Here is a 26575-nt window from a genome sequence, read left to right as displayed (position 1 = left end):
GCAAATGGTGATTAATTTTCCTTCGATCGACTAATCGACTAATCGCTGCAGCTCTATTTTTATTGTGCGTTTATTTTTATGATTTTTTCGATGTTTAGCTTTAGTTTAGATGCTTTTTGGCACGTAGCGTAGTTTCAGAGATTACCACAGTCAGACAGTTGACGCATGAAACAGTAGGCAGAGCAAGGTTGTCACTCTCGCTCTCATGCAATCACTCTCTCTGACGCGCACACACACACACACACACACACACACACACACACACACATTGCCCTGAGTCAATACGCTTTAGGCTGATTCCTGTCACTCAGTTCCTCTGAGCTGGGCTGGGATTTCAGTAATACAGCTGTACAGATCCTCCACTGCAATGATTAAGTGAGTCATCTATGAAATGTTGCAACATCCTTAAAAAAAATCAGATGATGTCTTATCACACACTGTAAATGAAATGTTTTTGTGCAAATTTACACTACAAAAACCTCAACCTCACATCCCATGAAGACTCTCCTCTTGGGTCGAAAAGCTCCAGTGCAACTAAACAGCAAAATGTGCTTTGTGCTTCGAGTTTCCTCCTGTTTCTGTTCAGTGCATCACAGTCAGACTGTCTGCAGCCATCATCTGTTCACGCCCAATGGAGTCATACTCCTCTTTGACTCATCTCTTTGTTTTGTGTATGCCCAGCATTTACCTGTAATGGATAAAAGAGAACTGTCATCTACAGGGCGGCGTCTGTGAATATAACTTGTTATACGTTTTAATATTCCACCAGATCTGATCACCTGCATAGACGAGCAGGTGCACCACAGCGGAGAGCAGAGCATCTACATTCAACCCAGCTTCAATGGTAATGGTGAGTAAAAATACATTTCCATCTATTTCACCGCTGTTTGGATTATAAAGTAACGCCACCGTGTGAGAATCACTGCGTGTGAAGCTGTGATTGACTATTTCTACTCAAAAAATATACCAACAAAGGCGAAGTCAGTGTGAACAGATTTGGAGTGAATGTGAAGAAATATTTGCACAAGTGGAAGATGGTTTCTCAGGTAAAGAGGAGCAGAGGAAGGAGAAGGCAAACTGTCCAGCTTCTATAGATCCACTGCATCCAGTTCAGTGTAAACCTATTGACTTTGATCTGCTTTGGAGAAATGAAATCCGCTGCTCTCCCCAAGGGGAAACGATTGAATAAACTTTAGAAGCCTGCCACTCATCTCCTTTTTGTCCTCAAATGCATCTAAACAAAGGGAGGCAGTCATTAATCCAGGAAACAAAGCACTTAGAGCGGTGATGTTTATTCTTACATTAATCCATTTGGATAGACATGTTTATTCTGCTGTCAACAGTGATTTTTCTTACCTTGCTACCTGTACCCAGACAGGTAAGATACCACAGACATGCATCATGGAACATGTACTCTGTGCTGCTTCATATTGCTTTCGTATTGGCAGCGGTTACTCATAGTTGCTAAGCTGAAATAAAACAAACCAGATAAAACTTAGGTGTGGCTCCATCTTAATAATAGAGTAAGACTGTGACACACCTTGTAACAGTCCTCCATTCATGCTTCCCGTCAGTTGCAAGACTGAACTTAAAATCATATCAGTTTGTGGAAACGTCACAGACAAAGCTCAGCAGGAGATCACAGGCCTTTACTGCTGCACACTGACTCATTAAGTCTATGGGATATACATGTATTAAGCTTGTGATTACAGATTCAAAAAGAGCAGAAATATCCACTGATCAAGTGGCAGTATCACTGTACAAAAACCACATGTTACTACATGTAGATAAAACTTGTTCTCTCTTTGTCTTGTTGATCCAAGAATGAACAAATTACAGCAGAAACTATATGAAGCTTTTAGTGTTCAGAGTGTCACAGATCAGTTCTGATCAACTTAGTTTTGCACAGGATCGCACTATATTGTCAAGTGTTGTTTTTACTTGGTCTTCTCTCTTTTTGGGGTGAAGAGGGGACGAAATAACTTATGTGGTTTTATTGGTTGAGTGGATTTCTCAGACTCGGTGCATCCTCCATGGCACAAAACTCTCTGTAATAATAATAATCATATATATCATGTCACTGAATTAGAATCAGTGACTCATTAATGTATTCATCACTTTAACGTTGCAGCAGGTAAAGGTGCAGCTAATTTCATTTACTTATCTAAGATAACCTAAAATAATATACCACAATTTATCTGTTGATTTACATCTTGTATTCATAATCTGAATCTGCAAGGTAACTAGAGTCTAATAAATCTAAGTCTAAAGTATAAAGTAGTGAAACATTGAAATACTCAAGTACAGCACTTTGTTACATTAAACCGCTGTAACAACAGTTTTTCAACACTCGATTTGTGGCATCATAGTGTTAATGAATTATGCTAACTTTAGACTTAAAGTGTGTCCTGTCACATTTAACCTCATTATTACTTTGAGTTTGACCTCACTGACATTAATGGCAGCACTGAAGGACTGACAGCTGTTTCACCTGGTTTGACCACACTGTCGCTTTCACTCTTTACACCAGTTATAGGACGACTCTTTGTTTGTGTTTTAATGCTCATAATACATAACTGTGCTGTAAATAACATGAAATCAAAAATCCAGCTTAATGTTACATTCAAGTCTATTTTAATGTTTTTTAAAAGCCTACAAGGTCTGAGGAGATATATTAAAATAGTTCTTTGTAGTCAAGAAAAACAAATACACAACACAGAGGGAGAGGCTAACTATAAAAACATTGCATATATAGCAGAAAAGAAAACAAATCAGTGTGCCTCCACCTCATCTCACCTGTATTCAAGAAGTACTGAGAGCTCGAGTAAAAGTAGCAACACTGCAGTACAAAAATCATCCAACATAAGTTAAAGTTCTGCATTGAAAGTATTACTTAGGTATCTCAGTATTATCAGCAGAATGTACTTAAAGTATCAAAAAAAAAAAAAAAAAAAAAAAAAAATACAGAATGTAGACCCTATTTTTGAATATATTTATTTTAGTGGATTACAGTTACTGATGCGTTTAGGTGTAAGAAGCAATTCAGTGGCTTTAACTACTTTCTATACTGTCGAGTAGTTTAACAGTGCATCATGTTTTATAAGCTTATTGTGTGCTTTGTATGTAAAATCTCAACCTACAAAGTACCTGGAAAGTAAAGGTGTACAATGAAAATGGCAGAACAAAAATGTAAATATTTCCCCCTGAACTGGAGAAGAAGTATAATGTATGTAATGGAAGTACATTTTTAAAAACTATACTTTGTACAGTATTTGAGTAAATATACGTAGTTACATTCGTCCGAAGACTTCAGGTGGTGTTTTAAAATGAAATGAAGCTCATGAAAGGAGAAAAAACAGGAATTAAAGAAAACGCGTTTTCTGCTATGTTCCCAAACTCTCTGTACCATGTTTTAAAAAAAAAATCTGGAAAGAGTCTGACTCAAGCAACAGCGCAGTGAGATTCTTATCGAAAAGAAAACCAGCTCACCTGTGAGTCACTTACAGGAGACAGGGCAAGTAGAGGCATGCGTAAAACGTGAGTGTGGAGACGGTGTGGAGACGTTTTCGAGGGCAGAAAGTGGCCATTTGAAAGCTACTGGACGGACAAGACTTACAAACACGGACACTGAGCAAAACTGTCCAGAAGCTGGCAGTGATGCAACGCCCAGGGTGCAAACTTCTGTAAAACCTCGAGGCAGCAGAAGAAGAAGAGCACCTGTGACTCAGGTACTCTGGTATCGGCTCACTGAGGCTCCACCTCCTGGCGCGCGGCTCCGCTCGCTCCGCGCACCTCCCTGCGCGCTCTGCACACTCTTTCAGCTGCGCACACGGTCTGTCCGCACCAGTGGCTCGTCCGGACGCTCAGACTTGCGTCTCGTTCTTTAACTTGTCACCATGAGTACCATGGCTTCAGAGAACGTTTTTCTATCCGCTTTACAGCCAAACAGCTCAGTCACCACCTACGGGCTCCCGTCTGAAATCCATGTCGGGAACGGGGGCTCCGTGACGGACGAGATGGCCAAAGTCCGGCGCGTCCAGCAGCAGGTCCAGATGAGACTGGCGGAGAAGTCCACACTTCCTCGTCAGAATGGATCAGCCTCGCATTACGCTATGTCAGGTAAACATCAACAAGGCTCTTAACTCACTTTCATATGGATCTATGCCGAGTTCACGTTCTGCTTCATGACAGTAATTCCGTGAAAGGCGCAAAATGAGCGGACGAATGATTTAGGGTCAGGGAGGAGGGACAGTTAAAGATGAAACCACATAAAGTCTCCGCACAGCTACAGGTACAGGTTTAGGTGTGGCTGTCATTGTATGTTGCTGAGTTTATAAACTGTACGCTGTTATCTCACCAGTGTTTCCTTTTATTGAGCCCAAGATTTGGTCTGATGTGGCTTCAGTGGGGCTGTAATAAGAATCAAATACTGAACAAGTCATACAGCAAAACTGTCCAAAACTGTTCCTCTTTATATTTTCAAAAAGTAAAACCCCTCAAAGGTTCATTTTCCCTTTTTGGGAGTCCGCTGAATATTTTCTCCAGTGATGGATCCATCGTTTGGTCCATAGATTGTCAGAAAATAGTTTCCAGAGCCCCCAGTGATGTTTTCAAACATCTTGTTTCATCATATTTGTCAGTTTAACAGTCAAAAGGATTCGGTTTATGCTTAAAGAAGACAAAGAACAGCAGAAAATATTCATGAATTTATGTAAAAGAAAGTGCTAAAATCATGAATATAATTTCAAAAGAATGGACGATTAGTTTCCAGGTCATCTGCTCATTTCTTTTTGTTTTACTAGAACCAACATCGTAGTTCCTCTAAGTGACTCAGGTCAGTGGAGGAGCTTTTACTTTCAAGTGGAAGAGTGTGCATGTATTAATATGCCTAGTGTGTGTGTGTGTGTTGTGCTTTTGTGCACACTTGTCCTTGCTGCATTCCTGCAGACTCGTCAGCCCGTCAGGGAGTTTGTCCATTCAGCTGCTCTGCAGGTTTGTAGCAGACAAACCTGAGCTGAAGCCTCATGCAGCGGCCACCTTACAGTCCTATGTGTCGTGTACCTGCACATGAGAAAGGGTTAATGTGTAACAGGCCCAAACAAGCGCTGCTTTCATGAACCTCCCTGATAGCAGACTAAGGTGAAAGCCGCCCTCTGTGGGATTGGGTTTCAGGTCTTACTCAGCTTGAAGAGGTGAGGGTTCATGAGATACCTGGGAGATGACAGTGTCGTGAGAACCAGCTGTTGTGTTGGTCAAAAAAGTGGCGTTGTCAAAAGGTGTCTGTCTGAGCCGCTTTGGCACACAGACAGTCAAGGTGGAATTGTTATGTAAGCAGTGGTGAGGCTCCCACAGGGGCAATATATAAGGTTTCCAGGAGAGCTGGTAATTAGTTTACTAGATTGTTACAACATGTTTTAATGCTTTGTTGAGGTTAAGGAGCTGATATAGAGTCAAGTGAGGAGCTACACATGGACGCAGTCTTGTGTTGTTCCTGAAATCGGGTGACTAAAACCTCTGCACCTGCTTGCTGCTGCTTGATTCACAAAGACATTCCTTCACGTCCCATAATTCACCGTGTTCCCCCAAACTACAGACAGCAGCTCGATGCCAGGTCCTTGTTTATATGGCCTCTAAAAGAAGAGTCTCTTTCTCACTCTTCTAGTTTCAGTATTTCCCTGAGGCGACAACATCACCTGCCTCAACAGACAAACATACTGTATGTGTCATTTTTAATGGCTAGAATTCAGAGGGACACACAACTCGTCTGCTAAATGGTTCGAGGTAGAAAACTGACAGTTACAGTGGCAAGCACTTTGCAAATGATTATGCCATTTCAGTGGTTTTTGGCTTTCAGATATGGCCACACTGAATGGAAAACTCATCCTGAGTGAGATGTTTTACTCTCCTATCCCTGCCTGTCCTTTGCCCTGGGCTTTGCTGGGAGGAAAAACATACTGTACAGTTGTAAAACGCTGCCACATCATATCCACCCACTTCTGAAACCTGTATGAGAAAGAGAATTCCTTACAGCGCAACAGGGAATGCTGCCATTTCAGTGGTTTTTGGCTTTCGAGGAGCTTGTTATGGATGCACAAGTGCCAATAAAATTAATTTTAAAAAAAAATGAATGCATGAGTGTTCACACAGGGGAATAACACCTGGAGGATTCTGCGAGGAACTCCTCCTCCTCTATATCGAAATGCTGCAACAGCTGCAGTGTATTTAGGGCAATGACTGATTGGTGTGCAGGGATGGACAAGTCTCAGCAGAAAGTGAGCGTGTTTGAAGGCTTTATGAACCTAGTCAATTTTTCAACAGTCAACAGATTGAAAAAAAAAAAAAAGTTCAGTTTCCTCGCTGAGGGAGTTCTCAAGGTGTGTTTTCTCTGTGTTGCAAAGGTGTGTTTTGTTGGGCGTTGCCAGGGTTTGGCTGGGGCTGGGCCAAGGGACGTACTCTGACATTCTCCTCTATACAAACTGGTTTGGTGTGTGTGCGTGCACTGTAAAAATTAAGTGAAGACAGTTCACCCCTCCCCTCTGCTCACATGGGAGTATAAAACCTCAACATAGAGATGCACATGTGCAGTAAACTCACACATAAGCCTGGGTACAATCACACATAAACATTTCTTTGTTTTCTGAGTAATGTTTCCTGAAATTATTTTACTTGGCACTTTTAGTTGCGGTCTGACATCATTAAGTGTTTTGACTCACCCGGTTTGAGAGCAAAACATTCACACACATGCGGCTCTCCCAGCAAAGGGGAACCAGAGACGTCAAAGCTGCTGATTGGTCGACTCCTGCTGTTACAGATTGTGGTCCTGTTTACACCTGGCGTTCACATGCATCTTTGATAATCAGGTCACATGTGGACAGCTCAGAGCACATCAGTTACACCTGGCATTACAATGCGTCTCCACAGTGATCACTTGTGATCCAATCTGACTTCGCCGCTGTATATGCAAATAAACATGTACATCATTTCTGTTTGCAAGAACCAAATGCTTTTGGGACAAACAGACAATGTTTTTTACACAACAAAAGCAAGAACTTAATGTAAAACATTTGTAGAGCTTACAAGATGGACAGCGTTTCAAAATGTAAGAAGTTTCTCCAACAACTCAAAAAATTGTACGATTTGTTTAAGGAAGTCTGGGGACTTTCATGTGTGACAAAGAAGTCACCTATATTGGTTACGGTTTACTGTGTTTGTAAAATTTGTTAACCCTCAATAAAATGTTGTTTTCTTTCAGAAATTTAGCAGAAATCAGTCAAACTATGTGTTCAATCAGCTTGTAAGTGTTGGCAGGAAAGATGCACTTCAGATGCGGAGTAGCTGACATGCTGCTGCAGCAATGCTGCAACAAACTGACAAAATGTTTTTTACAAGGAAAGAAACAACTGAATGCATTACATTTAATGCTGAATTTATGAGAAGGCACGTATGATTAAGAATTTGCAGTTGCTGTTTCACAAATTGTATTTCCCCTCAACATTTCTCAAAATTGCACAATTTTTTAAGGGAGTCTGCGAATATTGTGGTTACCAATAGAATGGTGAAATCAGCCAAAACAGATGGTTTTTTCACAAACATCTGCTGCTTATTTTGGCAGGTAAGCAAGCGCAAAGACTTAATTTGCATTGCAGTGAACCAATGGAAATCAGACAGGGTGTTTCAGTGTGGCCATATGCGGCCAAGACCACCTCCAAGTGTGGTCTAAACGATCAGATCTCAGTGGGTGTATTCACACCTGTACTTATAGCCCTCAACTTGTGATTGGATCACCCAGCATGCTCGTTAATGCCAGGTGCAAACAGGGCCTGTGTGCAATCGAATCTTCAGTCTTCAGTGCAACAGGACACCTGCTATTTGACCTGTATGTCTTTTCATTGTTGGAAATGAAAGAAGTGTGACACCCTGTTATGGCCTTTGTGCCATGATTAAATCTACCTTCACTGTACTTGAAAATGTTCCATGTTTAGAGTAGTCAGTTATATTCAGATCAACTTATGTGAGTAATAAGAGCAACTCAAAGACATGTAGGTTTTAAGTTGGAAACATGAGCTTTGTGAATGTAAACAGGATTAATTTTTCATTGTGTCTGTGATTGGTCAGGGTTGACTTGATGCTGTGTTATTTATGTATGTGGCAGAGCTCAATGATCAGTTGACACAACAAACACCATTAAGACTGTTTAAGACTTAAAGTTCGTCTTTTGGCTGAGGTATTGCCAGCTTATAGATCCAAACAAACGACATTTGTCACATTTTCCATGCGCTCTTCACCTCTCAGTTCTCCGTTAAGGAACACAGTCAGCAGCTGAATCAAGCTGTTTCTACTCTCAGAATGAAGACATTTGGGAACTCTGTGTTTGCAAAAAGTGAAAATATTCATTAACACTTGTGCTGCATACAAACAAAAGTTCACACACGCAGATGTGTGAGCAACACATTTCAAGCACTGTATTTGATGCCACTGCTTTCAAAATAAGCACAGTCTTTGTCATGCGTTCTTTAATTATAATATCCTCTTGAAGTTCTGACTGGTCATGTAACTTTTCAGCTCAATGGCATTTCAAAAAGTGAGAAATGACTAACAGAGTTAAAGGTGTGAAATATATCAACATTTAAATTAGAGCAAGAATATTTGTATTCTGTCCTTATTTTCACATTTAGTTTTGCATGTTGAAGTTGAACACGTGGGTATAGGCAGCTTTGAAAAGAGTTAAAAGATAAGTTCACAAATATGTACACTGAAACACTTTTGGTTTGCTGTAATCATGCCTTCCTAATGTGCTTCCACTGTAAGTGATGGGCTCTTTGTTCTGTGCAACGGTGTATTCCAAAGTTTATCAGACATATGTCAGAGGCTTCAGCAGTCTGAATTAATCAAATTAAGTGTGTATCTTTGTCTTTTTAGTGCAAAATTCCCTTTGCCTTACTGTCCGGCCACTGCAGTTTTACAAGGAAACACTATCTGTGGAAACACAAGGCGATTATTCTGCACTAAAAGGACTGTAACTATGAAGATAACCACTAAATTAGATTAGCTCAGAGTGCTGAACCCTCGTATTTTTTGCATGGAATGAGGAGTGTGGGTTCTGTCCTCCATCACTTACATTGAAAGCACATCAGGAAGGGATCTTTTAATGGCCAGTATAAAGATGAGGAATGGTTCCAGTATGCAAAATCTGTTTCAGTATTGTTTTGTATGAATCTAACCTTTAAGGATAGACATGTTAGTGTTGTGACAGGCCAATAAAACCAAATACAGTTCAGTTTAGTTCAGTTTGGTATTCATGTGTTCTTCTGTTTCTCTGCTTCCTTCCAGACTACGGTGGTTCTTCGGCAATGAAGTATAACACCTATAACCCAAGTTACAGCTCTAAATCCTACATTTATTCCGGCTCCAGAACAATGGTGAGTACTACAACGTCATTTCACTGTTTCAGCATGTAGTCACACACATTCTGAAAATATTCAGCTGATCATGTAATGTGTGCAAGAAAACAAAGCCCATCACTGACCCTCTGCTGGTGGCACAGTGGGTCACCCAGGACACAGCAGGTGTGGTATTTCACAGTAGGCTGTGATGAGATCAGCTCAGGATTTTCAAGTCCACCCTCTAGATTCCTCCGTTTTAGTGATTCAACAGGCTTTGTGCCATAAATGTTTGAGCTTAATAGAGAACTTCAATGTGCTTTCCAATTAGTGTACATTTTGTGTTAGAGTGTCCTAAATTAATTGTATTTTTGTATGACAAATGAAGAGTAATATGACAAAAAATACAAAGGGTGTGTGACCTTTGTGTCCTGAATGGTGGTCACATGCCTGTGATCAAATTTAAACAATTTTTGTCCAAATGCAGTGTAACAACAGTTCAAGACTGGTTTTGAGTGTAATGGTTACTCCTCTCTTCATCATCAGGGTCCACGAGTATCCCAGAGGTCAGGATTCAGCTGCCAGTCCGCTGGCCCAGAGATGGCCCAGTTCCACAGGATCAGTGTCGGGGGTGGAGGAATTGGCCTTGGTGGTGGTGGTGGTGGTGGTGGTGGCGGCGGCAGCAGTTTTTATCGAGAGGAAGTACGCATGGGCGGCTACCCCAGCATGAGACAGCAGGGCCGGATGGACTCAGAGGCCCTCTCCATGCATGCAGTGCGGCAGCAGACACAGCCGGTGAATCCTTGGATGGTCGATGGAAGCGATGCTGCCAGCATGGTCTCTGACCGTGATGCCACCTTCACCCGCCAGTACGCTCAGAGCGCAGTCAACGGCTACACCAGCCAGATAAGGCAAGGAGGAGGCACCATGACCTTTTCAGCTCCCATGCGCCGATCTCTTAGTGGCACTCTTTCCCGTGGTGGAGGGATGACAGGAGGAGAAGTGGAGATCGCCCAGCAACATTCCTTCAAAGGTCCAGCCCACCGCACCATCAGCAGGATTACAAACCGAAACCGGATGAGCATGGGCTCCATGTCTGGGACCCTGCCGCATCAGATGTCCTCAGCTGGGAGCAGCTATGGCGGGGACAGAGTGGATTCAGGGTTCATCACACAAGGACTGACCTCTGCTTCCCAGGGGAACCTAACGATGCAGCGTCCAGGCACCCTGTCCCGCGCCATGTCAATCAAGAGCATGCAGAGTGTTGGCAAGGGCATGGACATCTATGGGCATGGCATTGACATGGGAGCCAGCATGGGCAACCTCAGCGGGTGAGACGCTCACACACAAAGTCATCCACATTACCAACAATGATGTTTCATTTGAAACACTGGGTCAGTTGCCTGTGTACATACTATTACTGAGAGTAATGTAGGTTTTACATGCAAATTTGTATCTGCAAAAATGCCCGCGTTCACATTTGTTAGATTTCATCCACGTCCTCAAACCCAAGAACCAACCTGAGTACACGTTGATGTTGACTGATTTAAGGAGAGTGAGCGATAAGTTTAGAGATATTCTTCAACTTTCCTGCTGTCAACAAATCCTAAGAAAAGACCAAAACCAACAATAAGCTGAACCTCCTAATCAGTGTTGTCTGTGTAAGCGAAGCCTGATGTGCAGTAGCTCAATCCTCTGCACCACAGAGAGCCTCTGTGCCTCCATTGTCCAAAAACCACACTTTTGTGTCCCTTCATTATGATGCTCATGGGCGCTGTAATTTACTTTGAGTCACTCCTGCACAGACCGTCCTGCTGTGACTGCAAATGTGTATTAATCCGCTTCTGAAAATAGTCCCTAACAAACCGTCTGTTAACTGCAGTTTGATTAACTTTTTTTAAGCTTTTAAGCATCAGTAGGATCAACGGGGTTTGGGGCTGAGAACCACAGGCAGGGTAGCAGAGTCAGACAGTATTGAGGGATGGGATTGCATGTTATTTGTTTTGGTCTTTTTATGGGATTTGTTGACAATAAAATAAATATAGAATAATTCCAGCCTCATCCTTTAATTAGGTTATAATACTCAGTGACAAAGATAACGGCTGTAGACAGCCTGGTGACGCAATTTGTTGTATTTTTTCCTGAACGTCAGTGACATTCTAGCGAATGTGATACACCAATATGATGGTGTCACAACAGTCATATGTCAGAGGTTTTAGTGAGGGAGTGTGTGATGTGAATAGTCTATTTCCTAAGAGCTGTGGATTGGGAGGTGGCTCCATAGCGGCAGGACTGGTTTTGGGTGTGGCAGCTCAGTTTCAGGCCTCGCATTTCACACATCCCACAACGTGTGGTTAGCTGAGTGGATTTGCAGACCACTGTGTGATTTGGAAGAAGTTCAACAAACTGACTTTTGCAGACAAGAAACAAATCATCTATGAATAATTACTGTGGCTACCATGTTCATTCAGACATCCAAAAGACGTATTTTGTGCGGCCATACAAAACAGCAGGGTAATTAAATGTTTGGGATTCTTTGGTTGAATTTGTTCATTTGCTCCTTCTGTAGGATCACCTCCTTGGACATGCCCACAGCAGTGCAAAACCTGAGAGAGCCCGACCCTGAGCTGCAGGTCCTGGGGGCAGCCTACATTCAGCATGAGTGTTACAATGACAGCGATGCTAAGAACGAGGTACTTGAAACGCATTAAACTTGTGGTTAGAATTCCTCTGGGTCTTTCCTCTCTGCAATCCCTTATTGAGAAACTCAGTCATGAGAATTGTTTTCGTTCAAGCAAAGGCATCCATTCTTGGATGCTTCTCCATTTCTGATGAGATAAAGTAGCTACAGTTGTTGCTTCTGTTCTGCTGTGCTCCTGTTGTTCCACATGTTGCTCAATTTTTGTCACTGGTGTAAACATATCCGGACTCTGCTCTGTAAATGTGGCAGATATATAGATATAGATATAGATATAGATATAGATATAGAGATAAAAACCTCTTATCTTATAGGATACGCTATTGTGGCAGCTCAATGGCTTAGTTTGGCCCTGTGCTTTCAGTTGTTAATTAATGTCATATAATATGAATCTAATGTTATATAATATGAATAATTATATTATATTATATTATATTATATTATATTATATTATATTATATTATTTTATATTATATTATATTAAAAATATATCCTGACAATTCTTTGTTGTTATACTCATCAGGTCCCAATCAGCCCAAATAGCAAAGAGAAATTAAAAATGCATGCCATGCAAGAGTTCGGGTCTTAGGAGGTTGAAATTGCTCAACATTTTGGGAAATTAACAGGTCATCACTTTCTTTGATACGACTCTCATCTACATACGCTAAATATGAAGTTACAAGCCAGCAGCTGGTTAGCCTAACTTATCTTAAAGACTGGAAACAGGAGGACACAGCAGGCCTGGGTCCATTCCAAAGATAACAAAATAATCTCAGCACCTCGGATATATTTACCTTACAGATGTGAGAGTGATATGAAATCTCTTCTAACTCTTGCCAAGAAAACAAATAAGCTTGTATCCCAAAATGCCAAACTATGTCAGAATTTGGCAGTTCCTAGTTGTGGTAAGAAAAATACTGTGGCTAACAGCAAGGCATGCCTGTTCACCATGGACCCCACCCGGGAAGTTAGAAAAATTTTAAAGATGCTGTAAAAATTCTACATATCGGGCCTTTAATCCATGAGAGGACCATTTATATTTAGTTTCTTGACTCACCTAATCATTGGAGAAAATAGAGTTTGGAAACATTACTGAAACAAGAAATGCACAAATCCTAAGCAGAACTTTTTTCCTGCCTCTCCGTCTCTAGGTGCGTCGCTTGAAGGGCATTGGGGAGCTGGTGAAGCTCTTCAACTCTGAGAACCAGGAAGTCCAGCGTTTTGCCACTGGCGCCACACGCAACCTCATCTATGAGAATATGGACAACAAGGTGGTCCTGATCGAGGAGGGCGGCATCCCACAGCTGGTCGAGGCCCTCAAGGAGCCCGACGATGAGCTCCGCAAAAACATCACAGGTAGGAAAATCCCATTCTCACTCGTTAAAATAGAAGACATGACATAACAAGCAGAGTTGATCTCAGACAGTAAAAATGAATGCATATTGGTTGATCATATTATTTTAATGCAACATGATCTTGGCAGTGCGGTGTCCTTGAACTTTCACCGAGCAGCAGCCTTTGAAAGTGATATCATTCCACACAAACAAACAGGAGGATGGCAGCAAGCTGTAACGAGACACTTTTACAAGAATCCGCAGATTATGAGAGTTTACTGTAGCTAAATCACAGTTTGAGCTGGCTTCATTTTTTAAGGAGGAGACGTGAGAAACAGTATTCTTTCCTTCAGTCGAGTGGTGTTTTTTCTCTGTTGTCACCATTCAAGTCTAAATAGTTTTGTTTCCAGTTGCCGTCAGCAGTCCCACATTCTCACAAGTTCATCTGCCGTCGTAAATAATTCACAACCAGCTGCTGTCAGCAGAACTGCCAGTCATACCTTCTCATAAGATTAATGCTGACTGAATATTCAGAAAATAAAGGTTACACCTACAACTCCATAGTGTGGATTTGTAAGACATGTAGGGTGTAAATCAAGAGTAGAAGGTGGAGCTTCGTCTTTTCTAGAGAGTGTGTGAAGAAACAGGATGAGTGAGTGTGTAGGCGTCTAGACCTGACAGGATATCTGCCACTCCCCTTGATGAGTGACGGGCCTGTCACTCTTTCCTTAGAGGGGTTACACCTTGATTTGTATGTGTTGCATTGCTAAAAAGACTCATGTTGGTGCCACATATTCAGTGAGAAACTAGATGACAGAGTACCTCTGCACCTTTTTCTGCCCAGTTTGCCACAATGTGACATAGAGATCTTATCTTACCCGCATGATGTGAACTGATGTCTGAGTTCACTGCCATTTGAGTTTCTCTCATAGGCTTTGAAAGGATACTCGTGTCTAAGTGTTTTACCGTTTGTTCAGCTAATGCAAGACAATGTAATCCTCAAGGGAATAGTTCAGCATTTTGGAAATACACTTATTTGCCGTCTTGCGGAGAGTTAAGTGAGAGGATTGATACCACTCTTATGTCTGTATGCTGTATGTAAGTATGAAGCTACTACCGATTAGCTTAGGTTAGCACAAAGACTGGACATGGGGGAAGCAGTTAGCCTGGCTCTGCCCAACGGATAACAAATCTGCCTTTGTTTGGTAAATAGTGTTTTGCACAGACTGGCAAGATGTAGCATGTTAAGTAGTGAGCTTTAGAGGAGTGGAAGGTAGTTTTTGTTTCCTTTAAACAGGGCCAGGCTTGCTGTTTCCCCTTATTTCCAGTCTTTATGCTAAGCTAAGCTAACAGACCGCTGGTTGTAGCTTCACAAGGAATGGACAGACAAGGGAGTGGTATTGATCGTATAGTCAAACTCTCCACAACAATGCAAATTAGCCTGTTTTTCAAAATGTTGAAGTACTTCTTTAAAATGATTATAGAAGCTACAGCTATCTGCAAAATGAGGCATTAAACTTTTCCTGGTGTGTGTGTATGTGCAGGTATATTGTGGAACCTTTCATCCAAAGACAACCTGAAGCAGAAACTGGCCAGGGAGACACTTCCTGATCTGACCGAGAGGATCCTCATCCCTCTGTCAGGCTTGGGAGACTCTGATCACGTGGAGCAATCCGCCTCAGAGTCAGAGATCTTCTACAACACCACAGGATGCCTCAGGTGCGCCTCTGTCTTCCCTCTGCAACATGCTCCAATGTTAAAATTAATTTCTTTCCGGTTCGCCTGTGTGTACCTTTTCTCTCATGGCCACATTTGCATTGTGGGAACTTGTTCTGGCATGTGTCAGCTGACAGCGACTTGAACTTTTTACCACACCCATCATATTTCAGTGCTGTTTGCAAAAGGCCATGTCACTCCAGCCTCCAGCTGCTTTGATTCTGCTGTCTTTATGTGCACCCTAGAGGGGTTTTATCTCCAAATTAAAAGCCATGTGGGAAAATATTTGCAATTCTCCCCGGATGATATTTATCATGTTGTTGCGAAATTAATGCTTTAATGGTGTATTGCTGCAGCACAGTGCCAGGAGTGGAAACACACTCCCACAGCCCTCTCCATTTGCTGGTCAAAGTAACAACATGCGTGAATCCTAACTGAATAGTACCTGAAATAGCTCTCTGACCTCTTTCTCTTGCTCTGTGTGTGCTCAGGAATCTGAGCTCTGTGAACGACAAGACCCGTCAGCAGATGAGAGATACACAGGGACTGGTGGACTCTCTGGTGACCTATATCAAGAGCTCCCTTGAGGAGAACAAGGCAGAAGACAAGGTGAGACAAGAAGAGATGCAGCTGAATTTAAGCTGCTGTTTCTGTTTGAGCCTAAGTCATGTGTATTAACTTGTCTCTGTGTGTGTGTGTGTGTGTGTCTATTTGTAGGGGGTTGAAAATGCAATGTGTGTCTTGAGGAACCTCTCCTACCAGCTCTACAGTGAGATACCTCCATCTGCTCAGATGCGCTTGGATGGACCAAGCAGAGCTCAGGACACAGCAAAGAGTGACGCCATTGGCTGCTTTACACCTCAGAGCAAGAAAGCCAAAAATGTAAGTGCATGTGAGATTTACCCATCAGCATTTTCTGTGCATGGACCAGGCTGTCCATCTCAACACTGCCTTCTTGTGTCTTCCTTCCCCTAACAGAGCAAGAACCAGGACCTCTCCACTTTCACCGAGGTTGCTCGGGTGCCAAAGGGCATGGAGTGGCTGTGGCACCCGCAGATAGTCGGGGTGTACAACCGTGTGCTGCAGCAGTGTGAGATCAACTCCACCACCCGCGAGGCAGCTGCCGGAGCGCTGCAGAACATCACAGCTGGAGACAAGAGGGTAAGCAGCATGTTCCTGCAAAGGTGTTCAAATGCAACACTCAAATTCTGTCCTGTATTTGAAATGTCTCTGTCTTCGTCCTGCAGTGGGCTTCAGTGCTGAGCCGGGTGGCTCTGGAGCAGGAGCGCATGCTGCCGGTGGTGCTGGACCTCCTGCGTACCAACAAGGACGTGGAGCTGCGTTCCCTCACAGGCTTCCTCCGAAATCTGTCCCGCCATGCCAGGGATAAGAATGACATGGGTCAGTCCTCCTTTTCTCTTTTGTCCTGAATCTGTTTCATTGGGATTATGTGAGAGTGGCCTGACAACAAAACAACAAAACAGAAGTGAACAACACCCTGACTGTCAGTCGAAAAAACAAAACAAAAACATGCAGAAAATCTCCCAAGAAACAACCAAACTGGTCAAACTTTGGCAAGAAACTGTTGATGTGGAATCCCAGAGCCAATAGGAATTATCTTACTGTAAAAATAGGTTGTGTACATCTGATCCTAACAATGCTTAATTGGTCTCTCCAGCCACAAAGGTGGTGAACAACCTGGTGACCAAGCTGCCTGCTGACGGACACCAGAAGGAGCCCTCGACCGAGGTGGTGATCAACATCTGCGGTGTTCTCAATAACTTGGTGACCAGCAGCTCTGTAGCTGCCAGAGACATCACCTTCTTTGATGGCCTGCCAAAACTCATCGGCATCAAGACCTCACATGACAGCAGGTGAGTGCTTTGTGAGGTGGCAATTAGTTCAACACACTGTACTAGTTAAATGTGTTCTTATGTGAACCCTGATACAGACATTTGCATTTCATGTTGAGTGACACGCAAATGATGCAGCATATCTTGGCACAAGTGGTTATTTGTACTGACTGTTGACCTTGGATGAATCTTTTTTTCTAGCTCTGGAAGGATAAAGGCAGCCAAAGCAGCAGCCACAGTTCTCATCAACATGTTCCAGTACAAGAAACTGCACAACTCATACAAACAGGTAAGAAGACAGTAGAGATGACTGAAGAGGAGCTCTACATGATTTATGATAGAGTGGCCAAATTACATGCATTCAGATGCCTTAAAAGGATTTATGAATTTCTGCATGTTTAAAGTTAATTGTAATTGTCAATACTCATTACCAACTAATATTAATGTATGAAAATGCTGCGCTAATATCTTCTGAAGGGACTTGAAAGTATTCTCCAACAGCAGCTGCCCTCAATGTGACTGAAGCTTCAGTCCCTTTTATCCATCGTCTTTCCTCTTAGATTCTCTCAATCGTCACATTGATAGTTATGTAACATATAAATAAAAAGATGTAAAAGATGTACGGCTTCGTGGAGCCCCACCCTCTTTACCCTTTATGATGTGTGTGTGCCTGAGCGTGAAAAAGAGTGAGAGTGATAAACATGTGCATGGGTGTGTGTGCACGTGTATTACTCATGTTGTAGGGACTTAAATATGTTTACACAGTCACATTGTGGGGACTCGCCCTCCTTATGGGGACAAAATGCAAACCTGTAATGTAAATTTTAGGGTGAAGCCTGGGGTTAAAGTTAGGGTTAAGGTTGGAGTGAGGAACACTGAAAACATAATATTTAAAAATGATAGTATGATGGAGGAGTAAAACACCAAAGTAAAACATGTCCATCTTAGTTTTTGCTTTTTTTAATAACAGTACAAAACACTTTAAAAACCTTTAAAGATTTAAAAAGTCTCCTGACCTCCAACGCAGGCAAGAACAAGTTTGATCCTGCACACTCAAGTCAACGCTGTGCGTGTGTGTTAATGTGTGTGTGTGTGTGTGTGCACGTGTGCACGTGTGCACGTGTGCACGTGTGCATGTGCATGTGTGTCTGTGTGTGTGTGCGTGCGTGCATGTGTGTGTGTGTGTGTGTGTGTGTGTGAGTGTGAGTGACATTGGCACAGATGACATTCCTCTCTCACTGCAATTCCCTTGTCAGTTGGATGGAACATGTTCAAAACCCATATATCTCTGACTGTTCACATTGCTGCTCTTTCAGCATGCATGCACACACACACACACACACGCACACACCCACACACACCCAGTCCTCCACCTCCTAGTCTTGGGCGGGACCAGGTAGGTTTACTGCCTTTAGCAGACTTTCCCCTCCCAAGGGTGTGGTGTTCAGATTATTTCCTAATGAACAAGTCCCAGCAGAGCAAAAAATGCGTTAATGCCGCGCACAGTTTAAAATTTAACACTGGGACACGTGCACCGCCCCGGCACATGTTACCAAAAGGTTGTACGAATTCAGAAATTAAGCTGTTCAAACCCTGAATTGCATAAGTCTGGCGTGGACTTTGTTGTATTGTGAGCTGAGGAGGTACTCCAGGTACTCCTCCGCAGAGTCATTGATGTATTCGAATAATTCATGAAATAAATTATCCCTTTGTCTGTGTGCCACGTCCATACATGTCGTAACACTATCTTGTTTGTTTCTTTGTATTACAGAAAGGGTTTACAAGACAGGATTTTGCAGATATGGTGATCTAAAACAAAGCACAAGTTCACTTCTACAACAGTGAGCAGTCCTGCACTGCATCGGCCTCCCTGTGGAAGAAATCAGGTGTGCAGGTGTAAATAGACTCTTTATACTATTCAAACATGACGTAGGTAAAATTTTGTACTTTGTGAGGAGAACGTGAACAGACAAGTGATGGAGGATCAATGGACGGAGAAGGGCTTCCTGTACGTTTCTAAAACTTGATGGACGTGAAATGTGGATCCGGTACGATGGACTATTGATGGACTCTGATACAAATGTGCACCAAAAACATTTACTGCTTTGTTTGAACGCTGTGTGTTTTAGCGTGGAATCAGGGATTTCTTTTCTGTCAGAGCAGCCTGTATTCAGATCAAACTGCAGCTGTTTGCGCTTCTGCCGTGTGACACCAGTTCACAACTGCTGATGGACAATGTTGTGGACACTTGTGCCTCATCGTCTCGCCCTTGCACCTCAGTTACACCACGAATGCGAACAAAGTGCAGTGCTGATGTGGCATTTTTGTAAATACTGCCTCCTCTTTTATGCAGAAATCAAATGTTTTTTATACTGTAGCTATTTTGCATTTGTAGTTTTTGCAAATATAGAATAAAATAAATAATAAATATGTTGATAAATGAGTCAGATAGTTATAGAAGAAGGTGAGCCACAGGAGTTTTATAGAAACGCTGATCACTGAAATTTGGATGTTCGTAAATTTGATTAGAGAATCTGGGGATAATGATTGTGCCTTATATATTTAGTTATGTGCTTTTTAAGTTTGCAAAATCTCAGTCTTGTCATATGAAACGCTGATGTGTGACATTTATAATCGCTTTGTTCTATCAACTCATAGCAACACCATCATGTCTGTTGATTTTCCTTTAACATGCCATTGTAACTGCTGTTTGTCTGTATTAAAAATGGTGTGAGTGTGACACTTTGTTTTCAGAACAAATACAATGTTTGCTTAGTCTTTGCAGCCTTTTTATGTCTTCATGAATGACCAGTTTTCAGATTCAGACCCCACTGAAGCATTTTTATTGGCAAGTATACTAGTTTAATTCTACTCAAGTAGCTTGTAAATATTCATTCAACAAATTTATTTCAAAAACTCGGCTTGAATCTTTGTAACTGTAACTGCTCTTTGGTAGAAATGGTGACCTTTCTGTTTAAATATTTGCTCTTGTGTTGTATGCAGACAGATGTATCATGTGGATATTTTTCAGCTAATAAAGAGATTTGGAAGTGAAATGTCCTTTCTCCTGCATCTGACACCGACATGGTGAAATGTCAGCCACGCCCTGTTTACATATTTGCTCCTGCTCAGACAGGAACAACACCAGACCTTCCCTGCTGCACCCTTATTTAGGCCATTATTTCACTGCAGGTAATCATTAATCCATGACGACAGAGATCATCTGCACCGTCAGAGAGAGATATCAGGCATTCTGTTGTTATTAGTGTGACTGCCATGTTGTCGTCATAGTCGGGTTACAACACATGAAAAGCCCCCACCTGTTCAGAAATGTTAAAAACTTTGAGTTCTTCTGTCGTGAACGTCCTTCTGCCTCAGGTGACTGGTGTTTGAACACATACCAGTGTTCTAGGTTCAAATCTGACTCCTCACCTGTACTTTGTCTGTCTCCTCAACCTGTCAGCTGACAGAAACAAACTCCTTAAAAAGCAGAATTCCTTCATATCTTCCGACATTATTCTGCCCTCTGCTGGGGGGCCTGATGAGAGATCTTGTCTGTGAAATGAAAATCAATCAAAAAGTTCCATACATATAGTAAATTATTTATTCCCCTGATTGACACAAGTATTTCATATAATTTCTTGTACAATTTCTCAGAAAATATTTCACACTACAGTAAAAAATACAAAAAAATGTAAATCTTTGGTAAGTGGAAACTGAAAAAGGTAACACTTTGATTTTAACAACACGCTGTACAGAAAAGAAACAAAAATGTACCATATTGACACGGATCATATAAAACAATGCTAATGAGCATCTCCACATAGGCAGCAGAAGTGGGGGGAGTGTGGATCACATGTCGTCCTCAGTGACCAGGCAGTAGAAGTCTGATCGGGCTCCATAGTTGCGTAATCCCAGGTCCGACACGTCGATGTCCGAGGGTTTGGGCTCAGGCGCCATGATGGGAGCAGCGGGGAGGACGGGAGCTTTACAGGCCAGAGCCTTGTAGACAGGGACACGAAGCCCTGCGACACAAAGAGAACAGCTGAAATCCTAAAACGATGCAAACATGCTGCATTTTTCACTGCTGTAGTGTTGTTCTGTTTGAGCTGCATCATGTTTATATGATGAATAATCTCCCCTGAATTTCAAATCAGATTCTGCTTTTTGTCCTGCACCTAGAGGAAGAGACTATGCAGTGACAAGATGATGCAAAGCTGGACTCCATAAGGGACTAGTTTGACTTTTTGTGAAATATATGTTTGCTTTTTTGCCAAGAGTTAGAAGTCTCATGTCTGTCCGCTTGTTATGAAACCACAACCAGCAGCGGGTTATCTTAGCTTAGCATGAAGACTGTAAACAGGGGAAAAAACCAGCAGCTCTAAAGCTCACCACCACCACACAGCAAAAACAGCAGGTTGTGGTTTTACTTCCAGCCTTTGTGCTAAGTTAAGCTAACTGATTGTAGCTTCATCATCAAGTGAGTGAACATGAGTGATGTCAATCCATTCATCCGACTGAATGCTGCGCTATTCAATTAACATCAAAGCACTTGCCTTGCATGTCCGCTGGATATGTCTTGATGGATCACAGACAAGCTGCTATATAAAATAACCTCATTATGTCATATGATTTCCCTGTTCTGAGGTTAAAGATTAACTGTACTTGAGTCCATGTTTGTTGATTCAAACTAGGTTGCATAAAATAGGTTTCAAGTGCACACTGCGTGTTGACAAAGAGAAAAGAGTCTCTATCAGGTTGAGACACACTTGCATGCAGGCTATAACTTTTTATATTCTAGTTCTCATGTGACAAGAAGTACAAGAAAGGCCAAACAGCGGAAGCATTCACATCTCTGGATCAGTCAGTACATGACCGTGGGTTAACATGAGCACGCTTGCCGCAGTGTGTTGTCTACAAATTGACTTGTACATTTTTAAACTGTCACCCTGCTGCCATTTGTGCAAGATAGTGCAGCTGTAGAACACATCCCTCTCATTTGCATGTGCAACAAAAGTGAATGATGTTTGTCATTTATGCAGAAGGTCTTTTTTTTGCATATTTATCTTTGTACAAAATGTGAACCTAACAATAGTACTTAGGGACTTTTTTAGTCCACTTGCTGTTCCTACCCAGATCTCCAGCAGGGTCAGTGTCTGAGCGGCAGTCCAGGTAGTCAGGATTGAGGGTCAGCATGGGGTCCTTGTCATCTTGCAGCATCGTCTGAGGGTCGCCAGCGGACTCACTGTGGAAGACGAGTCTGCGGGGCATTGCTAAGGCCAGCTCCTTCCAGAAGACTGAGGAAGGAGTCTGTGGATGACAACAGGAAAAGATCACAACACATTACACCAGGCTGTGTGAGTCAAACTGACTAGGAAACCTTCCTCACATGTGTCACGCTCACAGTGCTGGAAAATGATGATGTGGTTATACATGCAGGGTTCACCTGAAGAGGTGATGTTTCATACTTTTGTGCAACAATCAGGATTTAGCTAGAAATGGTATGTGTGATGATAGTCACACTTTCTAGTAACTCAAATCGGATCAGACCGCACCCACACAGCCGTAAGGAAGTTCATCAGTTGAGTTTTTGAGTGCTAAATGCTTACAAATAAAAAATAATATCTATGGATCATTTTTTATGAACATTCCTTGAATGCTGATTATTTGGTCATGAATATTAACTATTTCAGAAAAAATACTAAATTTAAAGAGATTTAGAGGTTCAAAAAATAATATCAAATTATACTTTGTTGTAGGTTTGAGCTTTTGCTCTATTTATTCATAATGTGGATCTTACCACAGAGTTGTGCCTCCAGGTGAGTATGGTGAGGCAGTGCTGATGGTCACTCAGCTGCTGCTTGATTTCAGGCCTCATACGTTTGTACTGACCCTCCAGCATGATGAGGATGGGACGCTGACATAACTCCAACAAGTGCTGAAGGCCCTGTCTGAAAACACACAGCCACAGTGCATGCTGACACGGCAGTTTACAGCAGCAATACTGACCCCAAGTGGTGTATCATCATGATGCCACCATAAACTGTTTTACACAATAGATAAAGTGCGGTTTGAATGGTAGTGTTTCTGCATTTGTTTCTACGTTAAAATTGTCTGTGTGAGTCTGACCTGAAGTTATTGGAGCACCAGTCCTGCTCAAGGTAAGCATGAGAGAGCAACACGATGAGACGGCGAGAGCGACTCATGTTCATGAGCAGCTCCGCAGAAGGTTCTGGAGAGACATAATATGAGTTAACATGAGAGAAAATGATCTCATGTTTCAAATGGGGTGAAACAGGCCCCAGAATAACAGGTAATGACTGTGACAGCGAGTGTAAAAATCCTTAATCATGAAAATTAAAACCTCCAGAAACTGCATAAAAAACAGATTTTCTATATTCCACATTTTCCTTTAATTCCAGAAAGCTAACCTGAGCCGGGCAGGATTTCGTTGTCATTGAGATGCACCTTGTACGCATTTTTATTCTCCAGGTGAGGTTTGAGAATAAAGTTGACAAACTTCCTGTCGTGATCATTGCTCACATACGAGATGTAGGCATCATATAATTTGCCATCTGAAAACACGGAGACACAAACATACCAGAGGTGTTAATGCTATACGAGTTGTCATGACTACAGCATCCTTCTATCACTTCAACAGAGGTCTCACCATTCAGCTCGTAGTCGCCGTAGGAGTTCTTGTACCAGAGTTTGATGTTCAGGTGACACCTGGAGTACACAAGAGCAGCTACAGCCAGGAAGAGGAGGAGGACGATGGCTGCAATAACAGCAGCTGTGTGGCTGGGGCCGTCTGAGCAAAAGATATCTCAGAATAAGCAAACTGCAGAATATGGGTCAACTGAGTCCTTGCAATTAAGAAGAAAGTAAGAGAACAGAAAATTGTACACATTTTCCATGTGACAATCAGAATCAATTCCTGTTGTGAATCAGAAATAATCTGAAAAAATACTGACTAGATGTTATCTGTGAGTGTTAAATGCTGTATGTAATAAAAAAGCTTTGTCCCCATTCTGAAGTTGTAAATTCCATGGATCTAGATGTGTGGAGCTGGCTGATTTCCTCAGAACAGATTAGATATACACTGGTCGAGTCTATAATGTACTCTCATAAGCTTTTTAATGTTGACAAAGGATATAACTGTGCTCTCCTTTATTTTTGGAGTCTTGCCTTTCTCTGTTTCCTCCAATCTACTTTCCTACATCTGTGTCAAGTTGCAGGTCAACATGTAAGAGACACAGCATATACTGTACAGGCCGGTATCTTTAGTTGTCTTACCTGAATTGTGTAGGCTGAAGTCAGAGGACACGTTTCTCACTGTGCAGCTGTAGAGCCCAAAATCGTCCACCTCCCTGAGGGTGATCACCAGCAGGCTGTTTACCATCAGCTGGCCAGCAACAGGAGACCTGAAAAGTGGGACAGAAAACTTAATCTTACCTCCACTCTCAGATACTTAAACTTCATTAATAATGAAAAACTGCTGTGTTATGAGCTTCAAATCACCATGAGGAGGTATTCTGTGTGTAAAGTGTGTGATTGGTGAGGGGCTGGCCATCTTTACTCCACTGCAGTGTGGTGTCACATTGCTCCTCTTTTGGGTCCCAGAGGAGGAGAGCAGTGCAGTTCAGCTCCACAGTGGACCCCACCTTCTTCCAGATTGTGGTCAGACCCCCATCGGGTTTAAACTGTGGGGCTTTGGAGCACTGGGATTCTGTGTAAAGACATACCACTGTTATCTGCGTTCACTGCAGGAGCTCCAGACAATAGAGGCCTTCATGTGCTCTGCCAGGTACAGCCGGCTGCTGGGAGGCACGCTGAAACAAAACGCCTCCTTGCAGGTGTATCCGTTCAACTAGCCCCTTCACCCCCCTCACAAACTCTAAGTTTACTGCGGGGACTAATAATAGTTTTCTGCAAGAGCCACACAATTACAGTATCAGGTTTAAGGTGACTTCATTACACTTACACATGGAAATAATACGCACCTTTAACTATGAGACGCACGGTGAATGAGGCTGTGCTGTTGCCCTGTCGCATACAGGTGTAATTCCCTTGGTCTTCCAAGCTGAGGCTGGCAAACTCCAGGTAGGGCTTCCCTTCCTGTGCGGGGAGCGGCTGACAGTCCTTCTGCCAGGTCAGCTGGAACTGAGGGGAGCTCTGGGGCTGAACAAGCTCCACAGGGCAGTTCAGCCTATAGGGAGGCCCCTGGTGCCCCACATAGAGCACCTGCTCCTGGAACCTGCTCTCATTCACACAGGTCTGAGCTACAAATAGAGACAGGGGGAGTTCACACAGTCTTCTTTACAATAGGGATTCAACAATCTAACTTTTTCTGTCCCAAAACAGACTCTGACCCTTCAAGTTAGGGCACACAGAGTACTGCTACAGCACATCGCATAAAGCTGAGTCACAACCTGCCATGACCTAAGTTTTAATGACCTAACTGAGAAAACAGGAACTGTATTTGAAGCGTCAGTCTTAACATAGCCAAGTCATAGAAAGGTCAGTATAGGCCTGGTATATCGGATTGGTGCATCTTTATTTTATGTTTTGTGATCAAATACGTGCAGCAAGCAAATGCCTCGCAGTAGAAGTGGCTCTCCTTCCCTTTGAGGAGGCACTTTGCATGTGATCTGTGGATGCAGTTTGCATAGAGTCTGTGACAGACTGGAAGACAACGTCCAGCCTTTGTGTACTTTCTGGCAAAGAATGAGTGTCTAATGGTGCATGAAGGTGAGCTTGTTTACTCTTTCTGACTGGCAGACTAGAACAAAGCGGTGTTTTGCTGACTGAGGAAGAAAAATAAAAAAACACTGCCTGAGCTTAGACCACACTTCACTGCTCCTCTGCCAGGGCGCATTTTAACCTACATGTCAGACACTCTATCTAATGAGAACAACCTTACTGCTACTGAACCTGTTCTTCGAGACGTTGTGAGCATGCGCGCTCACACTTGATATGACCAAAACCTAAAATAACCAGACCGGCTGCCCTCTCTGGTTCCTCTCTGACCGCCCAATGTTTTATTTTCCTTTTCACTTAAGAGTCTCTCAAACAAAGGGACACACGTCCGGGTCCAAAGTCCGGGTCTGGTCCTCATGTTGCCAGGCAACAGCATGTGACTGAGTGACAGATACTGTGACCCTGGACACACCGACCACATGAACATTGACCCGGTGTTTGCCCATCCAGCATCTCGTAGGCCTGACTGTGACTAATAGTTTATAATGGACGAGTATTCCAAAAATAGCAAGTGGATCCTACAGCTCCAAACAACTTCAGTGTATTCAAACTGTAGTTTCGAAAAAAGAAGGTAAAGTTTCATTTTATTCATCCTTACCGGCGGCGAGGAAAGTCTTGTCCCAGTCAAAAGCGCACACCAATATGAAAGCGACTAAAATCACAGCCATGAGCCGCAGTGTTCCTCTTCCTCCTTCCTCAGGTGAGAAATGAACCGAGTGGAAACTGTGTGCGGCCCTACATCACCACCTGTAGCACAACGTCGTACTTTATTACAGTTTAGTTACGTTCAGCGGAGACGTGATGACTGTGCACACGCCAGCCTTCTGGTTGAGG

At 42.6% G+C, this 26575-nt stretch overlaps 2 protein-coding genes across 4 annotated transcripts; one reads left to right on the top strand and one right to left on the bottom strand.

Moving 5' to 3' along the window:
- The first annotated feature begins 760 nt into the window (after positions 1 to 760).
- On the top strand, positions 761 to 20019 carry pkp3a (plakophilin 3a). 3 transcript variants are annotated; one of them, XM_076732232.1, is made up of 14 exons: positions 761 to 850; positions 3942 to 4119; positions 9331 to 9419; positions 9927 to 10711; positions 11950 to 12073; positions 13230 to 13434; positions 14957 to 15131; positions 15620 to 15737; positions 15846 to 16010; positions 16107 to 16289; positions 16376 to 16529; positions 16807 to 17002; positions 17183 to 17270; positions 18753 to 20019. In XM_076732232.1, exons 1-14 carry the CDS (start codon positions 842 to 844, stop codon positions 18792 to 18794), a joined length of 2511 nt encoding a protein of 836 aa, XP_076588347.1. In that variant the 5' UTR covers positions 761 to 841; the 3' UTR covers positions 18795 to 20019. The 3 variants fall into 3 exon arrangements, with proteins under 3 accessions (XP_076588347.1, XP_076588348.1, XP_076588345.1); XM_076732233.1 differs by having other exon boundaries at positions 765 to 844; XM_076732230.1 differs by lacking the exon at positions 761 to 850 and having other exon boundaries at positions 3715 to 4119.
- Positions 20020 to 20674: 655 nt separating this feature from the next.
- sigirr (single immunoglobulin and toll-interleukin 1 receptor (TIR) domain) lies at positions 20675 to 26561 on the bottom strand. Its single transcript, XM_076733495.1, has 10 exons — positions 26340 to 26561; positions 24985 to 25263; positions 24503 to 24710; positions 24278 to 24405; positions 23652 to 23792; positions 23413 to 23556; positions 23111 to 23213; positions 22782 to 22932; positions 22114 to 22291; positions 20675 to 21006 (listed from the first exon to the last, which is right to left on the bottom strand). Exons 1-10 carry the CDS (start codon positions 26407 to 26409, stop codon positions 20834 to 20836), a joined length of 1575 nt encoding a protein of 524 aa, XP_076589610.1. The 5' UTR covers positions 26410 to 26561; the 3' UTR covers positions 20675 to 20833.
- Between the last annotated feature and the right edge of the window lie 14 nt (positions 26562 to 26575).

This window comes from Chaetodon auriga, chromosome 6, assembly GCF_051107435.1.
Source record: "Chaetodon auriga isolate fChaAug3 chromosome 6, fChaAug3.hap1, whole genome shotgun sequence".
Lineage (NCBI taxonomy): Eukaryota > Metazoa > Chordata > Actinopteri > Chaetodontiformes > Chaetodontidae > Chaetodon > Chaetodon auriga.
The sequence above is the reverse complement of the archived record's forward strand: the minus strand, read 5'-3'. Positions and strand labels throughout refer to the sequence as shown.

Bases quoted from the DNA above. Each gene is read 5' to 3' on its own strand.
- pkp3a (XM_076732230.1), top strand. From the start codon at position 3,897: ATGAGTACCATGGCTTCAGAGAACGTTTTTCTATCCGCTTTACAGCCA. The intron at 4,120-9,330 runs GTAAACATCAAC...GCTTCCTTCCAG, and splicing joins CTCGCATTACGCTATGTCAG to ACTACGGTGGTTCTTCGGCA. The intron at 12,074-13,229 runs GTACTTGAAACG...CTCCGTCTCTAG, and splicing joins ACAGCGATGCTAAGAACGAG to GTGCGTCGCTTGAAGGGCAT.
- sigirr (XM_076733495.1), bottom strand. From the start codon at position 26,409: ATGGCTGTGATTTTAGTCGCTTTCATATTGGTGTGCGCTTTTGACTGG. The intron at 24,711-24,984 runs GTGCGTATTATT...GTCTTTACACAG, and splicing joins CGTGCGTCTCATAGTTAAAG to AATCCCAGTGCTCCAAAGCC. The intron at 22,292-22,781 runs GTAAGATCCACA...TGTCATCCACAG, and splicing joins CCTGGAGGCACAACTCTGTG to ACTCCTTCCTCAGTCTTCTG.